This window comes from Rhinolophus ferrumequinum, chromosome 12 (genome assembly GCF_004115265.2).
Source record: "Rhinolophus ferrumequinum isolate MPI-CBG mRhiFer1 chromosome 12, mRhiFer1_v1.p, whole genome shotgun sequence".
Classification (NCBI taxonomy): domain Eukaryota; kingdom Metazoa; phylum Chordata; class Mammalia; order Chiroptera; family Rhinolophidae; genus Rhinolophus; species Rhinolophus ferrumequinum.
The window spans coordinates 36,212,269-36,230,727 of NC_046295.1; the positions used below are offsets into that span (position 1 = coordinate 36,212,269).

An 18,459-nucleotide genomic window follows, 5' to 3' on the forward strand; every position below is an offset into this window, starting at 1 on the left:
TGCAGAGAGCTTGAAGGAAGAGCCAGCCAATCAAGGTTGGCTTCCTAGAGGAAGTGATCTTAAGGTGAATTTAGAGGATAAGCAAGCCTATGTTTAAGCTTCCCAAAAAAGAATCTCTACATTCTACAGAAAGGCTAGTGTCTTTAGCTCGATATTCAGGAGGCCAGGAAGTTTTACTTTTTAATCCCTGAGGTATTTGTGGAGAGCTGTCAAACAGATTTGATGCCAAGCTTGGGGTTTTTTTGAAATCCATTTTTTAATACTCAGGGCAGCCATATGTGACTTTGAAACAGGTGACAGTGGGAGCTACCACCAGATGCTTTTCATGTTCTTTTCAATGGGTCCTCTTTTTGACTTGTCCCTGTGAGTCATACCTAAACCCCATCTCCAGACTGTCCCCTTCTCACCGCCGAGGCCGAGGCAGAGGTTAAGATACCCACAAAGCAAGAGGGGATGTCAGCTGGCTGGACGGGTGGGGCTGGGGCGGCCTGGGGACAGCTCAGCTTCCCTGTGGTTTAGGGAGTGACTGGTATATGGAAATTTTGAAGCTTCAGGGGTCAGGACAGCTTCCCTAGGCTCTTAAGAAATGAGCCAAGAGTTACAGTGGCCAGAGAGACAGAGCAACAAAACCCATATTCTTTGTGTACATTAGGACATTTGCTAAAATCTTAGCCCAGTCTCAGGCTGGGTACAGAGGGCACATGGGAGGACAGTAAAAATGTCGGTTATTTCATGGTTGGGAAGAGAATTGCCCTCTTCAAGAGGAATTCCTTGGCCCCCGGAGGCTGTGGATGAGAACTCGGTTGACCTAAGAGGAGGCCACAGACAGATTTAATTTCCTGCGGTAGCAGAAAGGGAAAGTGACTCATGTGGGTTTAGAAGTCGTGCTGTCCAACAGAGCCCTGTAGACGCCCCCGACCTTCCCTTCTCCTCTCTGTTCCTCCACGGTCATGTTTAGCAGTGTGGGTATTTCTGCTCTTGGAGGATCTGTATGCTTCCCTGGATTTGTCCTTCCCAGTCCTGAGACAGCCCCTGGCCAAATCCAGGTTGGAAGATAGACAAGTTTCTCTTCAAGAAGGGCATTACCATTCAGAATTTTCCAGAAGGAATGGGGGTGAGGTGGAGTGGGGAGGGTGTTAAAGCAAAACACCCTTGTGAGAAAGAAGACACTTCTTATCCTAAAATATATACCTGGAGCGCTAGATCATATCTCCAAAGGGCAAACACTCTCCTTTTCTGAAGTTCTACCAATATCGGAGTGCAGCCCACTTTCCTTTGTAAAATGGCTAAATGTGTTTACCTTTAGATACATCTTCTATCAAAATAGTTTTAAGTTTCGCGGACTTTGCTAGAGTGTCAGTCTAAATCAACGTTGTAGACACTGGCTGTGTAACCCCAACTGGTAATTTTCTTTCTCGCAAGCAGGCAGGCAAAATATTAACGAATGTTTTCTTAAAATTTCCACGAGTTACGTTAAATGTTTTCATGCAATCAAGGCTCCCCATTTCCTGTGAAGCATTATGACCTCTAAGAAGAGGTTTATTTATTTAACTTCTATAAATACTACCACTTCATGCATTGGTGTCTTCTTGAGAAAGGGCTCCTCAAATTACTGTCATAAACAGAAGCTTGGTTGCAGTCAAGGCTTCTGTCCAAAGATGGGGTATCTATTTTGTGAATCGATTGGTAAGCGCCGGAGCGGGCTGCACAACCTGTCTCCACAACTCTAGGGAGTCCCACATTCTCAGAAGTTGGCTTAAGCCAGGATTCAAAAAGGAGAGTCTCCCAACTATCTGGGGAATGTGGACGTGGTTGTACGCTGGGGATGTTCCCCGCTATAGCAAATTGAAGAAGCAGGAAGAGCCAGATTGATGGGGGCATTTCTGAAAGATGAAGACAACAAAATTCATCCGTTTCCTTTCCTAACAAGCTTCAAAACCCACTGTCAAGTGGAGCTAGGCTGTGCTAGGGGTTCACCCAGTGCTCAGCTGCTGGGCAGAGCACCCCTGCCTCGCTCCCCACTCCAGGGCAGCGACTCTACCCCCATGTGCCCAGTAAAAGGGCACGGCTTTTCCGGTACGTAGATGAAGATGACTCTTTGGTCCAGGGCATGGTAGTTGCTGCCATCACCCTTGGATGAGTTCTCAAGGCCTATTTGTAGCATCAAAGCGGAACAACGTATTTTGCATGGTCTGTTTAGGTTTCCTATTCATCTTTCAGTGCTCAGGAACAGGCACCCGGGAAGGTCTCCTAGAGACTTTGGGATGAACGTGGAAGAGCCCAGGCTCTGCTAGAATCTCTTAAAAGGCTGACCCTGGGTGGATCTCGTACCATTTCTGAGCCTCAGTTTCCTTATTCACCTCATTGTTACCAGGCTGTGGAGAGGATTGTTAACAGATCATGGGCCAAAAAAAAAAAAAATCTTTCCGAAAATAAAAGCTTAGACTGTGCTCAACATTGTTAGTTGCCTGGTTTAAAGTGTTCTTGGCACGTATCTTACTCTTAAGAAACATCTAGCCCTTAATCGTACCCCTACCTTATCAGGTCGCCGTTTTCCTAAGACACTCATTCTTAATACACATCTGATCACCTTTCCCAGATATAACAGGGCTTCGGTTTCAGCCACCATGAGGCATTTCCGTTTGCGGTGGTCTCAATCCTGGCTGTGCATTGCAATCACCTGGGGGCACTGACCACCTGCAGACACCTGGGGCCCATCACAGACAATTAGAGCAGAATTTCTAGAAGAGAGGCTAGGCCATCCATAGTTCAGAAACCTTCGTAGGTGATTCTACTCTGTAGCTGAGGTTGAGAGCCCCAAGGAATCGGGAAACAACCTGCCAGGGGCTAGCAGACCCATTTCCCTCCATCTCTTTGGGTCCTTATTTACCCAAAGAGATAAACTAAGGAAATGCTGCTGAATAGGAAAGACACTTTCCTTCTGCATCAACTCCAACAGGGTCTTTCATCAAAATGAGGCTTTCCTGGTCATCTTCATAACCACCATAGAAACCATTTATTTTGCGTTCGATTTGGATAGTGTGTCCCTCCACCCCTGACCCACCAGTTTTTTTTTTCTTTTCTTGATGAGATTCTGTTGTAGTTTAGGATCTAAAAATGGAAGGCTTTTCCTGTGAACTCTTGGCCCTAAGCCAGCCCTGTCTTCTCTGTGAACATACTGTATAGGCAGTCACTGGTCTGGGAATATAAAACAAAGACCACCAGGGCTAACAAGCAAACAGGGATATGAACTTTCCAGGCAAGGGCCCAGCAGTGAAGAGATGCTGGCAGAATTGGCAGAGGGGAAGTCAGGGTTTGTCAGTGCCAGAAGGACGGCTCCTGAGGGTTGTGCTAATTAAGGATTGAAGACTCGCCCTCTGGGGAGGACAGACGGAGTCCCTAGGTCTCATTGAGTAAAACAAGTCACCTTGTACATTGCTCAGGAAAGCGTCTTCGGTCAGGTCCAGGAAGGGTCTGGGATTCCTGGAGTTGCTTGGCATTTAGTCTCTTTTAGTTTATGTCCATTTTTGCATTTCAAGAACAGATGTTAATGGGGGGTGGCTGGTTAGCTCAGTTGGTTAGAGCGTGGCGCTCTTAACAACAAGGTTGCCGGTTCGATCCCCGCATGGGCCACTGCGAGCTGCGCCTTCCACAACTAGATTGAAACAACGACTTCACTTGGAGATGATGGGTCCTGGAGAAAACATACTTAAAATAAATAAAAAGTTTAAAAAAATTAAAGAAAAGAATAGATGTTTAACTTTCCTTTTTTTCCTTTCATTTTCCTATATTCCGTGGCCTAAGTACAGGTTTTTTTGGTCTTCTGTGTATTTTTTAAAAATTGAGATATAATTGAAATAGAATACAATTTCAGGTGCACATTGCAATGATTTGCTATTTGTCTGTATTGCAAAACGATCACCACAATAATTCTAGTTAATGTCCATCACCACACGTAGTTTAAAAGTTTTTCTTGTGTTGAGAACTTTTAAGATCTACTCTCTTAACAACTTTCAAACATACAGTACATATTATTAACTAGAGTCACCATGCTGTACATTACATCCCCAAGACTTATTTATTTTATAACTGGAAGTTCCATTAAAAGGTACAAACTTCCATGTATTGTTAACTATTGTTTTTCATTTTAAAATTTATTTATTTTCAATTACAGTTAACATTCAATATTATTTTATGTTAATTTTAGGTGTATAGCATAGCAGTTAGACATTTATATAATTTAATAAATGATTCCCTTCCCCCTATTAGTTCCCACCTGGCATTATACATAGTTATTATAATATTTTTGCCTATATTCTCTGTGCTGTACTTTATATCCTTATGACTATTTCGTAACTACCGATTTGTACTTCTTAATCCCTTCACCTTTTTCACCCAGCTCCCAACCCCCTCCCATCCAGCAACCATCAGTTTGTTCTCTGTGTCTGAGTCTGTTTCTGTTTTGTTTGTTCATTTTGTTCTTTAGATTCCACATCTAAGTGAGATCATATGGCATTTATCTTTCTCTGTTCGACATATTTCACTTAGCATAATACCTTCCTGTAGTTTTAACTATTATTTTAAAATGTATGTTCTTTGTTACCTAGATCATGTGTGTGTGTGTAATTTTCTATGGACACTGGCAGAACATCTTGTGGGTTTTTTCCTTTTGATTTTGCTGTTTTGCTATCAAGGATCCCTCACCCACAGGACAAAAACCACAGTGCCTGGCATGGAGCAAGCGCTCAGTGTTTGCTGAATGACACAGTAAGGGTCACTGTGTGTTTCCTCCTGCAGTACGCTGCTTTGTCTCTGAGCTGTGAGATTATTTGCTTTACTTGATCAAATTTATTTATCCTTTCAAATATTTTTAAACAAGTAGTGAGTTCCTGCCATGAATCAGACATTAGGGACACCCAGGCAGAAACTTGTCATATATTAATATAAGAAATAATTGAGTTTCCCTGAGTCCCTGGTTTTGTTTTGTTTTGTTGTTTTTCTTTGAGGTGACAGTCATGAAACATGAAATGAAACATTTGAAAGTGTACAATTGAGTGGCATGGAGCCCATTCACAATATGGTACAAGCATCATCTCCATCTAGTTCTAAAGCATTTTCATCACCTCCAAGGACATCCCGTACCATTAAGCGGTCACTCCCCATGACCCCAGCCCCTGGCGACCACTAATCTGCTGTTAGTCTCTTATGGATCATTGTTTCCTGTTTGCCTAGTGGGTTTAAAAGGAATGGTGGTATTGCCGTTTATACATTGCCACTTGCCGAAGGGTCACCTTGTAGCGGCAAAGACCACCACGCGGGAGCCACGTATGTCAGATGGCCAGGCCCTAGAACGCGCTTCCTGATGCCGGCTTGCTTTTCCTAGGATGGTTGGTCCTGACATCATTCCACTGCCGCACATCTATGGAGCTCGAATCAAAGGCGTGGAAGTCTTCTGTCCTCTGGACCCCCCGCCTCCCTATGAAGCTGTGGTGAACCAGGTGGATCAGGAGCAGGTACTGTCCATAGACTTCCTCTCTGGTATGTTGACCACAAGTAGGAAAAGCACAGAAAGCAGCGGGAGACTGTGCCTCGCCGATCTTGTTAAGTGCACCGAGTCCAGATGATGCTCGAGATGTATGTCAACAAATAGCCCTCTTTTTCCTGTGATGCAGGGACCTTCATTCCAAATCCCAGAAGGATCAGAAGCTGCCACGAGCTCTTCAGAACCGATGTGCATGGCAGTGACTCAAGGTAATAAACCCATCATCGCTGCCCACGCTTGTGATTCAGTCAATTAAAACATGACAAAATAATGATCTGTATGATAGTTTGTTGGAGGTCAGATATTCTCGGAGCAAATGAGTCAAGTTACAGCCTTTCCAGGTGTCAAAATACTATCACCTCTGAGGGCGTATAAGTGAGAGTTAACGTGTGAACAGAAACACAGATATCCTTAGAGTCTTTTATGAATAACCAGCCAATTCTCAGGGTTTTTATTGTCTCCTGGGAAACTAAGATACGCTCTTTTGAAGGGAAAAAAGCATTTCATTTATCACAGGGTGATTTGCTGCGATATTATTTATGACCTAGGACCCAGGTCATGCTGCCTTAATGTGTAGTGATTTCTTATTTCCAGTCCTGCATTAAAGGCTAGAGTCAGTTTATATTTATCCTTGTAGTTTAAGGGAACATTGTTATAGCTTTCTCTCTTTGAGGAGGTTTTACATGGCCCAGAGAGTTGTCCACCAGCACAGATTTGCACATGGTGATAAATAATGGATCAACTTTTAGCTATTTTAGACAGAGGTAATTTTTCAGCAGTGCGACTTAGAACTGGGTTTCTGTTCTGTTCACCTTCCATCTTATACAGAATTATGCAGCAGTGTTCTGTTTCCTAAGTGTGTTTGTAATTCTTCCATTTCTTAAAAGAAAAGTTTCCCAGACCACAGCTCAGGTTCACAAATGGCGTGATTTTCTTTTCCTGAGCAGAACATGTCCAGTTCCGGAGTGGTTTTACTGATTCATTTAGTGGTCACTGGCTCTTTAACTTGGCTTTCTGGGAGTTTCACAGCCCGGCCTGCTGATACCTCCTCTATCTGCACTTTGTTTGCAGCCTGCAGGGGTTACCTTCCACCCAGTCTTGCTTATACTGAATGGTCAGAAGCTATAAGATGGCTAGGAGCTTTCTAATCCTGAAGCAGTGCCAGCGGGATTCACTGGAGAAGATGCTAAGCACCTTTAGAAAAAAACCTGACATTTTGGCAGGGCTTCTTTATTTTGTCCTTGGATTTAAAGGTCTTTGTTTGTTTTAGGTCTGGAGGGGCAGCATTTTCCATCGTGTTGGGAAATAAACACTTACTGGGCCAGCAGCCTAAGCAAATGTTGTTAACTGCATTACCCTCGTCCCGGGCAGGTTTGGGCTCACAGTTGTTTCCTGCCTGACATTTGGGAGGCTGCATCTGGGGCAATAATTTTTGTTTCTCCTCTAAAAAAAAAAAAAAAATCAGGTGGGGACATTCCTAACACACCTGGAGAAGAAAGCGCATCCATTTCAACACCCAGCTCAAACCCGCTGCATCCCGTGAGAAGCTGGAGAGCCCTGCAGCCCCTGAGGACAAGATCGAAGAGCGACCCCGTGCTCCATCATTCCGCGGAGAGAGGTGAGGTCGCCCCCAAGCTTCCCGCAGAGCACTTATTTGCCTCAAGGTGTCAGGTGAGAGCGGGTGGCTCTGCCCACCTCAGGCCCTGTGGTGCAGGTTCAAGAGATATCTCAAAGGAGGTGAACAGGTCTTGGGAACATAAGATATTCGACATACATATTAGGAATATACATCTGCCATGTCTTTTAAGGCTAGGTAGGTTTTCTTTCTCTTTTTAAGTCATTTTCATCAAAAGTATTTGGTTGCACATGATACTGTGGCAGGTACTCCACGAACAAAATAAGGCAAACCTAGTTTTCATTTCTAGATGCTCGCAATCCTGTGGGGATAAACATTCCCTCTCAAGGAAAAAGTCAAAGGGATGTATTTTTTTTTAATCCCCTCTTCTATAAATTAATATTATAATAGTTACCTTTTTACTCTGTACGAGTAAATTGAATTGTTTAAGTCTGACCTTGTTTTAAGAACTTTGGATGGAGTGAAACTCACACTCCCTCTCCTTCCCTCTCTGTTTTGAGTTTGTCTATGTGCAGATGTTTTTTGAATTAATGAAAAATTCTTTTTAATTTAAAAAATTTAAAATAACATTGCATCTTTTTTCCCGGAGTATATGAATTCCTGAACATCTCCAAATATGTCTTCATTGTAGAAAATTATAAAATATAAAGGAAACAAAGGAAGAAAAACGAAAACCTGTAATCCTACTAGCACCGGCTTCTTTCGGTGACCTGTTCTCACAGGTGGCCTATGCTCTCCTCACACTCTCCACAGAGAATATTCTCACCTGGCTCTCTCGGGCCCTGTGTCGCCCGTTAAAACAGCCCGGTTCCATCCCTCTGACAGCCTGTGTTGTTTGCTGCAGCTCTGGACTGACCGTGTGGGAGCCAGAGAGAACCCTCCTCTTGTCTCTACTGTGGCTTCTGAGTGGGGAGGAGTCCCACCACCTGGGACTGAGCGACCTCTGCAACCCCAGCGGGCTGGCAGCCTGGCCCCTCACCTCCCCAGACCCTTCTGCACTGCGGGTCTCTGCCCTCCCTGGCAAGTGGAGGACGCAAGCTGGCCACCTGCCAGCTTCACCAGGAACTTTGCTGTCTGCACAGCTTAGACAGATCTTTCCAGAACCCCTTTCCAGTCCACAGTGCTGCAGGGGCGAGGAGGACCCGTGTTTACCTGTTGGAGCCCTCCGTTGTGGAGGGGACCAAGTTGCCTTCAAGTGACTGAGTGTGCAGTCCTGCCTCTGTCCTCACAGATGAGTGTCTGTAGGGAATGTTCCTGGAAGATTCCGGCTCTCTATAATATGCCCATGGCCGCCTAGGAGGACTGCTGCCAACCCTTGATTAGAGATCCTCATGCCTACCTTTCTTCAGAGGAAAAGGATGCTCCCCTTCCTCCATGTTGTCCCCTCCCCCCACTTCCTTTCTCCATGAATGTCTAAATCCCTGCTTATCAGGCCCGCGCAGCCCGAGGACTCCAGTGTCGTGTACACTGAAGGCGGCTGGCTGGCTTATGAACATAGGGAGACCAGGCTCCAGTTTCCCTTCACCCACTCAACAGTGTAGAAATGTTCTGCCCTTCCTTATGCCCTTGCTGAAGTAGGTAGTTGTGGAAATTAGAGCCTGAGGTGGATTTCCCAGGCCCGCTGTTGACTTCCGGAATGATGTGTCATTTTTCTGCACCTAGACTGCTCTTTCTGTAATAGTCAGCCGTAGAGCTGCCGCACAGCCGTGGTGTGAGCACTGATAATATAAGTCAGCACAGTGCCCCTGAGGATGTTTAGGACAAAGGTACAGTCAAGACAGACATTCCATCCACCCCACAAGTCTCGTCTCTCCTCAGTCCTTCTCTTTAAGTGGCTCCTTCATCCACCCCCCTTGGAATGTTCTTTCATCGGTCAAGTTTTTTTGTTTTTTGTTTTTGTCTGCTTGCCCCATCCATCCCCATGTATTGGTCATCATCCCGTGAAACTGATTGATGCCCCATTATGGTTTGCCTTCTGGATGCTCTTCTCTATCCTCTGTCTTTACCTTGGGGGGTTGTGTTTTATGTGGCGCAATAAACTATCCTGGGGACGCGTCCTATTGGAACTACACTTCAGGAAATAAGCTTTTGTCCTAGTGGTTGGTTTTGGTTTCCTTTTCCTTTTGCAAAATGAAAAGCAAGATGTGCATGGCCATCAGCATTTGTCACGAGCTTTCCACACTGAGTTCAGTGGTGTGTGTGGTTTCAGGTGCAGGCGTGGGGTTCACAGGGGCATGGCCAATGGGTACGTGTTGTTTGTCTTTGCCCACAGCCGCCCCTGTGCTCAGCTGTGAAGCTGCAACTCAGACGGAGGGGAGACCGGATCTGGCTGCGGTGACCTTGAGGAGGGGTTTGAGACCCAGAGCTTCGCGATGCAGACCCCGGTCTTTAATAGATTACAGATCTTACATAGACACCAAGCTGCTGGTGGCAAGGTTCCTGGAGCAGTCCTCCTGCAGTATGACCCCGGACATCCATGAACTTGTAGAAAACATTAAATCTGTTTTGAAGTCTGATGAGGAGCATATGGAAGAAGCCATCACAAGTGCCAGTTTCCTAGAACAGGTAGTTTTATTTTTAATATCTGGTGTGAGTCAGATAACTCATTTCCATACTAGCTGAAGTGGCTTCTCCAATTTCCTGTCCAAGGCACAGTAAGTTCATGGTCACTGTATCCAGGGAAATGTGGTTAGGAGGTCTGTGAAGGGAAAGACAGGAAGCTAGAGCACTTTCTTTTCAGGGGGGGTGACTTTTCCACAGAGTTCTTGGCACAGAGGAAGACAAGCCCATTTTTTCCAGGATGTGGAAGCATGCCTGAAAACAAAAAAGTGGGTGTAGCTTGGGGATAAAGGCCAGGGGTATGGGCCGTGTGGCTCTCACGCAGCATTTGATTGCCTATCTTGAAAGTTCCCCTTGATATGGCATGTTTTTTCCAGCCTTTTGACAATGATAGACATATATGAATTTTAATATCGGCAAGATTCTGGGAGCTGTTCAAATTCCCATGAAATGTTTAGCAAGATATCTAAGCTGATAGGACGGAAAGGAATAAACACCTTTTCCTTTCCATAGGTTAAAAAGTACAAGCAATCCCCTAAACAGAAACCACCAGGGAAAAGAAACACTTGGGCATGTAAGTGGTCCACCTACATGTCAGGTTTCTCATCTTTAAAGTGAAGGGTTGAACTAGGTGGTCTCTACACCTGTACTTCTGAATGAAGGGAATTTCCTTCTGATAAGAACTGGGGATGGGTCCCAGTTTTAATTAACCACCTTTTTAAAAAAGCAGTCACCTTTGAAGCATTTATTCCATTGCTCCATGTATGTGGGCTGCCTGTGGAAGACATCCGTGCACGATGTTACCTGGCTGTACCTGTGTGCATTACAGTGCCCAACAAATAATGCCTCAGTTGAATTGGGCTGATTCTCAGGGTCATTACCCACTACAGGGACCTAGGTAAATTTTTAGGCAGATTGAATAAATCCCCCTGTCACTTCCTTTTTGTTGCCCCTTTTCATCTGTTGGCCTCTTCATACAGAGGCCAGAAGCCAAATTCTCTCCCAGCCCCTCAGGGGATCCAGGAGAGCAGAAGAGCGTTTGATTACTCGCATGAAGATGTACATGAACTGTGGACACTCTTGTGGTCTGTTTTCTAACGGCGGTCAGCCAGTATGGGGTCAGGCTCCAGTTAGTAGCCGGTGCAGGGGAGACACTTACATCCTGGTGTCCCTCGTCGGCCCCAGATGTCATTCCCTGCTTTATCCCCTCTGTCCATCCCCGATACCTGCTAAATAGGAGCAAGTATTTGGAGTCACTTCTCAAAGGCTTCCAAGCTCTGGTGAGATAAGAGCTGGAGCATCTGCCAAACAGTTGGTCTGGACCTTCTGCAAAGTCTTGTTCACTGGAAAATCGCTCTGGGGAAGAAGAACAAACACTTAGAGTCCAAAAGATGCTATCGCTACAAATATTTGCTGGACCTTTGTGCAGAGACTGGATAAAAGTTGAGGTACTGGGATTGTGGCAATCGCCTTAGCTCATCCGCTGGAGCCTTGCAGGACTGGAACCCCGTGGTGATGGCTCAGAATGCCACACCCTCCTCAGACAGAAGGAGGCAGGGACAGGGGCAGGGGAAGAGGAACTTTTATTTCTCACTCTACCCAGATTCGGCACGTTTTCACTTTCTATTACTAGAATGCATTTTTAGGTCCATTTTGATTTTACCAATATCAAAACCATGGGTCTGAAAATATACATAACAACAGTTGACATCTATGAAAGTTGGAATTTTCTTCTCAGTCAGGAAACAAGGACAGGCCTTATGACAAATAATAGAATGTTAGCAAATCTAATGTCTTGTCTCTTTGGGGGAATTAACCTTTAATGACCTTAAAATCTCAGAATGGTACAAACTAAACAAAAAGTCATCCCAATGATCATTCTATGATGTTGGTATAATAAAGCACCTGGGTTTTCCCCAAGGTGCTAACAGTATTATAGGTCATAGAGACGTGACTGTGCAACTTAAAATATGTGTATGACTGGACAGTTCTCATCAATCTCAATTGGATGAGGAATTTCCCATATTTTTTGCCATTTTTATAAAGTAAGCGATATCATGATATATTTAAAGTTATGTATGTGGCACATTGCAAAAATAGATCTACCATGTTTCCCCGAAAATAAGACCTAACCGGAAAATAAGCCCTAGCATGATTTTTTCAGGATGACATCCCCTGAACATAAGCCCTAATGCGTCTTTTGGAGCAAACGTTAATATAAGACCTGGTCTTATTTTCGGGGAAACACGGTAGCAGTGGAACCATTCTTAAGAGTTTTTACAAATAAATTGGCCTAGTTGTGAGGTTGTCTATTATGTTGTTTATTGGAGGGTTATTAGGTCAGTTGGGAGCATCATTGGATTGGTTCACTTCTTATAAACTTATTACCTGGTCACAATATCAAACCAATGGTTATCAAATTTTCAAGTATTGCGGTATCATCTGGGTTCTTGTTAAAAGTACAGATACTTGAGCCCCACTCCGGACTCACATGTCAGAATTGGTGTGGGAGCAGATGGGAATCCACGTTTCTGACAGGCTCCCCCCCTCTCCTGTAATGTGCAGACCCCAGTGAGAATCACTGGCTTAGACCACAGGGAAAGTGGAAAAAAGGTGATGAGGAGAATGTTAAATATAAAGCAAGACCTGGCAATAGATGAGTCAGTGAAGTGAGGCGGGTCTACAGTTGAAACCTTCGGGAATTTGTTAGGAACATTAGAGAAAAGGCAGTATGTTAAGAGTGTCTCTGGAATTTTGAATGGGTTCCCCTTGGGGGAAAACACACCCCTTTTTTCTTTCTCAAGGCTACTAAACATTATGGATGGATATAGGAGGCAGATGCCAGGACCACATCTGGTGAAGCTTAACCTCTCCCCACCCTGTTTATTCTCCCAAAGATAATGGCCCCATTGCAGCCCAGCACTTCCAGGGCCCACTTGCTGCCCTCGCGGAGACAGCCTGGCCTGTTGCACCTGCGGAGCTGCGGAGACCTGAGCACCTTCGTCGTGGCAGGGAGGCCCCGAGCCGAGAGGAGGCCCCGGCGCGTGGAGGCTGAGCGGCCACACAGCCTCATTGGTGTCGTCCGAGAGACAGTCCTGTGAAAAGGAGGGGCCCGACCCCTGCAATGACCTGAGGAGCAGGCAAGAAGGAAGATGGCTCCTGGAAGGCAGCAGGCCACTGGCTCGGACGGGAAGGATCCCCTTTCTCACCGTGTAGTTTCTGGGCTGGCGGTTGGGGTCCCCCTCTGGGAACTCTTTAAAAAGGAGGGCACTTCAGAGGACATTTTGTTCCTGCTCTTTGGCTCCCCTTTCTGCTGACCGAGGTGTTCAAGGGGGAACGAGCAAGTTCTTCCCAGATCGTTTGGTTTTGGGGCACATCCAGCTGGAGGCTGTGAAGGCAGCCTCTCTCCTTCCTCTGCCAGGTCCCCTGCCCTGGTGTGGGCAGACATGGGGCTGATGAGGCGTGGCCTCTCACCTGTCGTGGCGTGGCTCTCTTCCTCGTGGAATTCTCTGTCACTGGAAGGACAGATCTGCTGCACTGCTATTGATAGCTCCTGCGGCCTTGCGCTTGGCGAGAGAGGAATTGGCACGAAAGCAGGATGGATGATTCACCTTGATGTTCTGAAATCGTCCAGCCTCTTCTTAGGTCACCCTGAAATCACACTCTCTTTAGAAAAAACAGGAAACGTTTTCAGTGACAAGTTGTAATGAAAGACATTTAGGGAGAGTATTCTTGTGGATTCCCTTTATTTATGCTTGCAAAACTAGAGATGGCTAAGGCAGAACTGAGAATAAAAATGTTTACTTTGGATCTCTGGGCTTGCTGTGCAACATTTGTGTACGCGGAGGTGGCCATGCCTTACTTTTCTGAGGGTTTGGAACTTGGAGCAGTGGTGGTCTGGTTTGGGCAAACCACCGAACCACTTGAATCTCCATGGCTTCTGAGTCCCGTGGATAACGAACGATGTGTCCCTCATTCATTCAGCAGCTGCCTGGCTCAGTACTTTCATGGAGCTGCTTGCTAGTGGAAGCATGAGCACCAAATCAGTCAGGACAGCACGTTGGGGATTGGTGCTAAGAAGGAAGGAGGCAGTTGGAGAAGTCTCTTGAGGAAATGACATGTAAAGTGGACTTTGAGGGATAGGGAATGGTGTTTTAGGCAGAGGGAATGAATGGCCAATACAAGGCCCTCCAGCACTAGAGGCTGCTGTGAAAGGAGCCCTGAATGAGAGGAGACGTAGGAGGAGCCTCCGGTTGCATTTTATGCTGACAATGAGGTGCCATGGAAGAATTTTGAACAGGAGGAACCAATTTAATTTACATTTCAAGAGGTCACATGCATACCGTGTTTCCCCGAAAATAAGACCTAGCCGGACAATCAGCTCTAATGCATCTTTTGGAGCAAAACTTAATATAGGACCTGGTCTTATTTTACTATAAGACTGGGTATAATATAATATAATATAATATAATATAATATAATATAATATAATATAATACCGGGTCTTATATTAATTTTTGCTCCAAAATACGCATTACAGCTGATGGTCCGGCCAGGTCTTATTTTCGGGGCAACACGGTAAAAGAGACTAGTTTAGGTCAGGATGTGGATAAAGGAGGTGAGGAGCTGTGCAAAGGAGAGGACTGCTACCTTTGCTGGGCACTGTCTGTGCTTCAGGAACTGAGCTCAGGGTTTTACACACTCTCATTCACCCGCATACCAGTGTAAAAGGTGGGAGCTGTGATTATGCCCATTATACAGATGAGGAAAATGAGGTTCAGTAACTTGCCCAAGGTCATTGAGAAGTTAAGTGATAGGGATGCCATTCACACCCCAGCAGCCCATCTCCAGAAACCATTCCCCAACCTCCCAAGTAGTAGCAGTTTTCCATTTCTTGTTTCTAGGAGAAAGTGGTTGCTAAGACTTTGAGCTTGGTTTATGGAAATACAGACACCCCGGGCTCCACACTTTGGCAGAGTGAGCACTGGCATGAGGAGGTCAGGGAACTGAGTAAAGAAGAAGGAAAGACTGTTAGGAGGCACCGAGCTGAGGTGAAAAGTGAGCTGTGGAAGGAGACCTGGAAAGAAGGGAGAACGGGGGCCTGTAAAGAGGCTGGGGTCTGGCCCACTTCCCTAGGTGAGCTATGTTGGTAGAGAAGGTTTCCAGGGGTTTCCAGAGGGGCATTTTCTCTGTTCTCACCACCCGTCCCCAGGTTCTGAATCCCCCACGCAAACACACAATCTTTCCATTTCTTCAGAAGTGCTCACTGCCAGCCCCACAGCAGCGCACTGGAGGCTGACCCACTTCTGTGGGGCAAGCCCCCTGCCCTCTCTGAGAGTCTCCACGGTGTTACAAGCCTCGTGCCTCACCCTGGCTCTCTGACACCCACAGACCACCCATGTAGCCCAGGCTAGTTGCTTTCCTTTCTTATGGCTGTTTATTTGCCCTTGACCTAGTGTCTTGGGGTGAGGCCAGGAGCTCCCAGCCCACCAATTTTCTCCTCCCCCATGGCTGGGGAGACAAGAACTGGCTTTCCCCAACCCAGGTGTGTCTGGGTCTTGCTCACCTTTCTAGACTTCTGGTTTTTTCCCACACCAGGAGGGCTTCTTCTCCCCCCGCCCTGCCCCCAGCACCTAGATCCCTTTTCATCTTCCCTTCTGAACCCCTTACCACTCACCTCCAAATGCCATTGCAGACCTTACCATCTGCCATGAAGGCTCAGGGAAGACAGGTGGGCGCCACAAGTGTGGACAGGGACTCCTTCTAACCTTGGGGGACCAGTCACAGAGATGGTCTCAGCAATCCCGAGGAAAGGGAAATTTCCAGCAACAACCAGAAGAGGAAAGGAGAACATGAAGACACGGCATCACTTGATGCATATAAGGAGAAAGTGGGGACCTGTCTCAGCTTTGAAGATTTGACCTCACAACCTGGTGAAAGTGTTATGTCCTTCCAACATCTGAAGGTATTGGTGAAGCCAGAAAACTAATTTCTGTCTTGCTTCTTAGATCTTAAGGCATGTTAAAATTAAAAATCTATTGCACATATTACAATATATATGATAGTATCTAATACAGTATTTTATGTAGTGTATTTTCCTGGGGAGGGAAGTTAGAGGTCAGGTTGACTTGCCTCCCTGTTAGTTTGTCTGTATGTAATATACTTTAAAATACTTAAGCATTAATAATGTGATACCCATGTGCACACATAATTGCACTGTACACAGGGAGGGCACCTCTTTTGCATTGGGAGTACCTTAGGAATCCAAAGTCCAGAGGTGGTGATGAAGCATTTCAAATGTAGTTACTAAATTATACCAGAGGGTTGATTAATTCCCAGGAGGAGTATTTGGAATAAGCTGTCACTGAAGTAGACAATGTTCAAATCTGTGGCTGGCTAGAAGCATTGCTTCGATGAGGTGTAAGAATCTGGTCCCCACTTATGGAGATTGTCATGGGATGGACCAGGACACAAGCTGCTCCTTTAGAATGATGTCACCTCTGCCTTAACCTTTCACGAAAGCTGTGCATCCATGGGTCTGAGGACAGAGAGTAGGACTTTCCCAAGCTTACAAACTGTCTTGTGCAAACTTGCCAATGAATGTTTATATCTGCCTGGGCAGAATTGCCCCAAGACTTGCTTTCTTTGGAACACCCCACCTGATGGTGATGAATTAGGATCCTCGTCTATTTTTCCTGGGAATGTGATCCCTCCATTGCCAAAGAATGGAAAACGGAGATCCGGAGAGGCAAGCAAAGTTTAAGCAGAGCAGTTTTATTGCAAAAGTGTAAGACAAAAAGTTCAAGAGAAAAACAGCTCTCCCCAGATCATCAGAGAGGGGGGATTCGAACGAAATGCCCTGTGGGTGGGGCTGTGCTCACTATAATCGTTCTGAGTCAAAGCTGATTGGTCTTCTATACCCGGGCAGTCAATCTTGGTGAGCTTGGCAAGCTGATTGGCTGTCCTTCCCTGTACCTGGGCTGAGAGTTTGGGTGAGTTTTTCAGCTTGAATGTCTCTGTTACAAGCTGAGTGGCCCTCCTCCCCCTCTACACCTGAGCCGATCACTGCCATCTGAATCTATTAACTTATTAAAGTTATCTCCTCTGGCTTTGTTACGGTCTCCGCCTCAATTCCCTCTACTGCGGCCATTTTTCTGACTGCCTGTAATTTTTCTATCTCAGTAAGACTTATGGGAAAGGGCCACGTCTCCCCTAAAGGCCTGAGTCTGCCTTATTTTCCAAAGGGCCCAGTCATTTTACCTCCTCAGCTTGCAAATGAGGAGACTGAGGCTCAGTGCCACGAGCAGAGCGGTGGCAGGAGACCAGTACTTTTGGCTCCTGGGCCAGGGCTGTTGGTGTAGTTCAGAGCTTCTCAAACTATGTGGGATGAAGGACCACTTTTTCCCTCTAATCTGTCATGGACCGAAAACGTTTGTAAATTATAGTGAAAGGACTGAAAACTGGTTTAGTCAGCTTGGGCTGATAGAACAGCATGCTGTAGATTGGGTGGCTTAATCAACAGAAACATTTATTTTTTTCACAGTTCTGGAGGCTGGAAAGTGCAAGATCAAGGTGCCGGCAGATTCAGTGTCTGGTGAGGACTCTCTTCCTGGCTTGCAGACAGCCACCTTCTTGCTCTGTCCTCACACAGTAGAGAGAGAGAAAGAGAGCTCTGGTCTCTTCAACGTCTCATAAGGGCACTAAATGCCATCATGGGAGCTCCAACCTCATAACTTCTTCTAAACTCAATGATCTAAATCCAGATATGATCGCATTGGGGATTAAGGCTGTACCATATGGATTTTGAGGGGACATAAACATTCAGTCCATAGCACTGGTTTACCAGGAAAATGAAATAATCGTAATAAAAAAGACATGTAAAATGCAACCCCCTGTTATTTGTTAGAACAGTTTTAAGTTCACAGCAAAACTGAGCAGAAAGTACAGAGATTTCCCTTATATCCCCACACATTCACAGTCTCTCCCTTGCCGGAATAGTGTATTTGTTACAATTGATCAAATACATTGACACATCATAATCGTGCAAAGTCCACAGTGTACCTTGGGGTTCATTCTTGGTATTGCACATTCTAAGAGTTTGAACAAATGTATAATACAGTGGCATGCAGAATAGTTTCTCTGCTTTAAAATTCCTCTGTGCCCTTGTCTGTTCATCCTGCCTTACTCCTAATCTCTGGCAACCACTGAATTTTTCACTGTCTCCATAGTCATGCCTTCTCCAGAATGTCCTATAATTAGAACCATACAGTATGTGGTCTCTTCAGATTGGCTTCATTCGCTTAGTCCTATGCATTTAAGGTTCCTCCATGTCTTTTCATGGCTTGATTGCTCATTCAGACCCCTTTTAAAATGATTAGATTCAACCATCACAGCAGTCCTCTATCAAGTTAACATTTCAAAACACCCTCATAATCTGAACTCGCTCTTTTCAGGCACCAGCAACGAACAGTTCTTGGCCAGGTCTGAGGCCTGCACCTTGAGGAGAGGTGGTTGGGGTGCCCATTCCAGGCTGAGTTTCCCGGTTTCACTGGAGCCCTGGGAAGGGTGATGAAGAGGGCAGGGAGAGGGGGCGTGGACAGACCCCCTTTCCTCTGCACCCTCACAGAGAAGGTCCAGGCTTTGCTGAGCCGTGGAATTAGGAAGAATGGGAGAGGGAAGAGACAGCTGCCACCTCCACCCAGCAGGAGAGGAATTCAGGAAG

At 45.7% G+C, this 18,459-nt stretch overlaps 1 protein-coding gene and 1 non-coding gene across 2 annotated transcripts in view; both read left to right on the forward strand.

Moving 5' to 3' along the window:
- The window catches only part of ENTREP1 (endosomal transmembrane epsin interactor 1), a 59,849-nt gene extending 46,302 nt beyond the window's left edge, over window positions 1-13,547 (forward strand). The window contains exons 7-11 of the mRNA XM_033124030.1: window positions 5,384-5,513; window positions 5,673-5,751; window positions 7,008-7,160; window positions 9,451-9,743; window positions 12,635-13,547. Coding sequence (XP_032979921.1) covers window positions 5,384-5,513; window positions 5,673-5,751; window positions 7,008-7,160; window positions 9,451-9,743; window positions 12,635-12,838 — 859 coding nt within the window. The 3' untranslated portion in view covers window positions 12,839-13,547. The remainder of the gene's footprint in view (window positions 1-5,383; window positions 5,514-5,672; window positions 5,752-7,007; window positions 7,161-9,450; window positions 9,744-12,634) is intronic.
- Window positions 3,560-3,633, forward strand: TRNAK-CUU (transfer RNA lysine (anticodon CUU)). Its single transcript has one exon. It is a non-coding gene; the product is annotated as a tRNA-Lys (tRNA).
- Window positions 13,548-18,459: the final 4,912 nt, after the last annotated feature.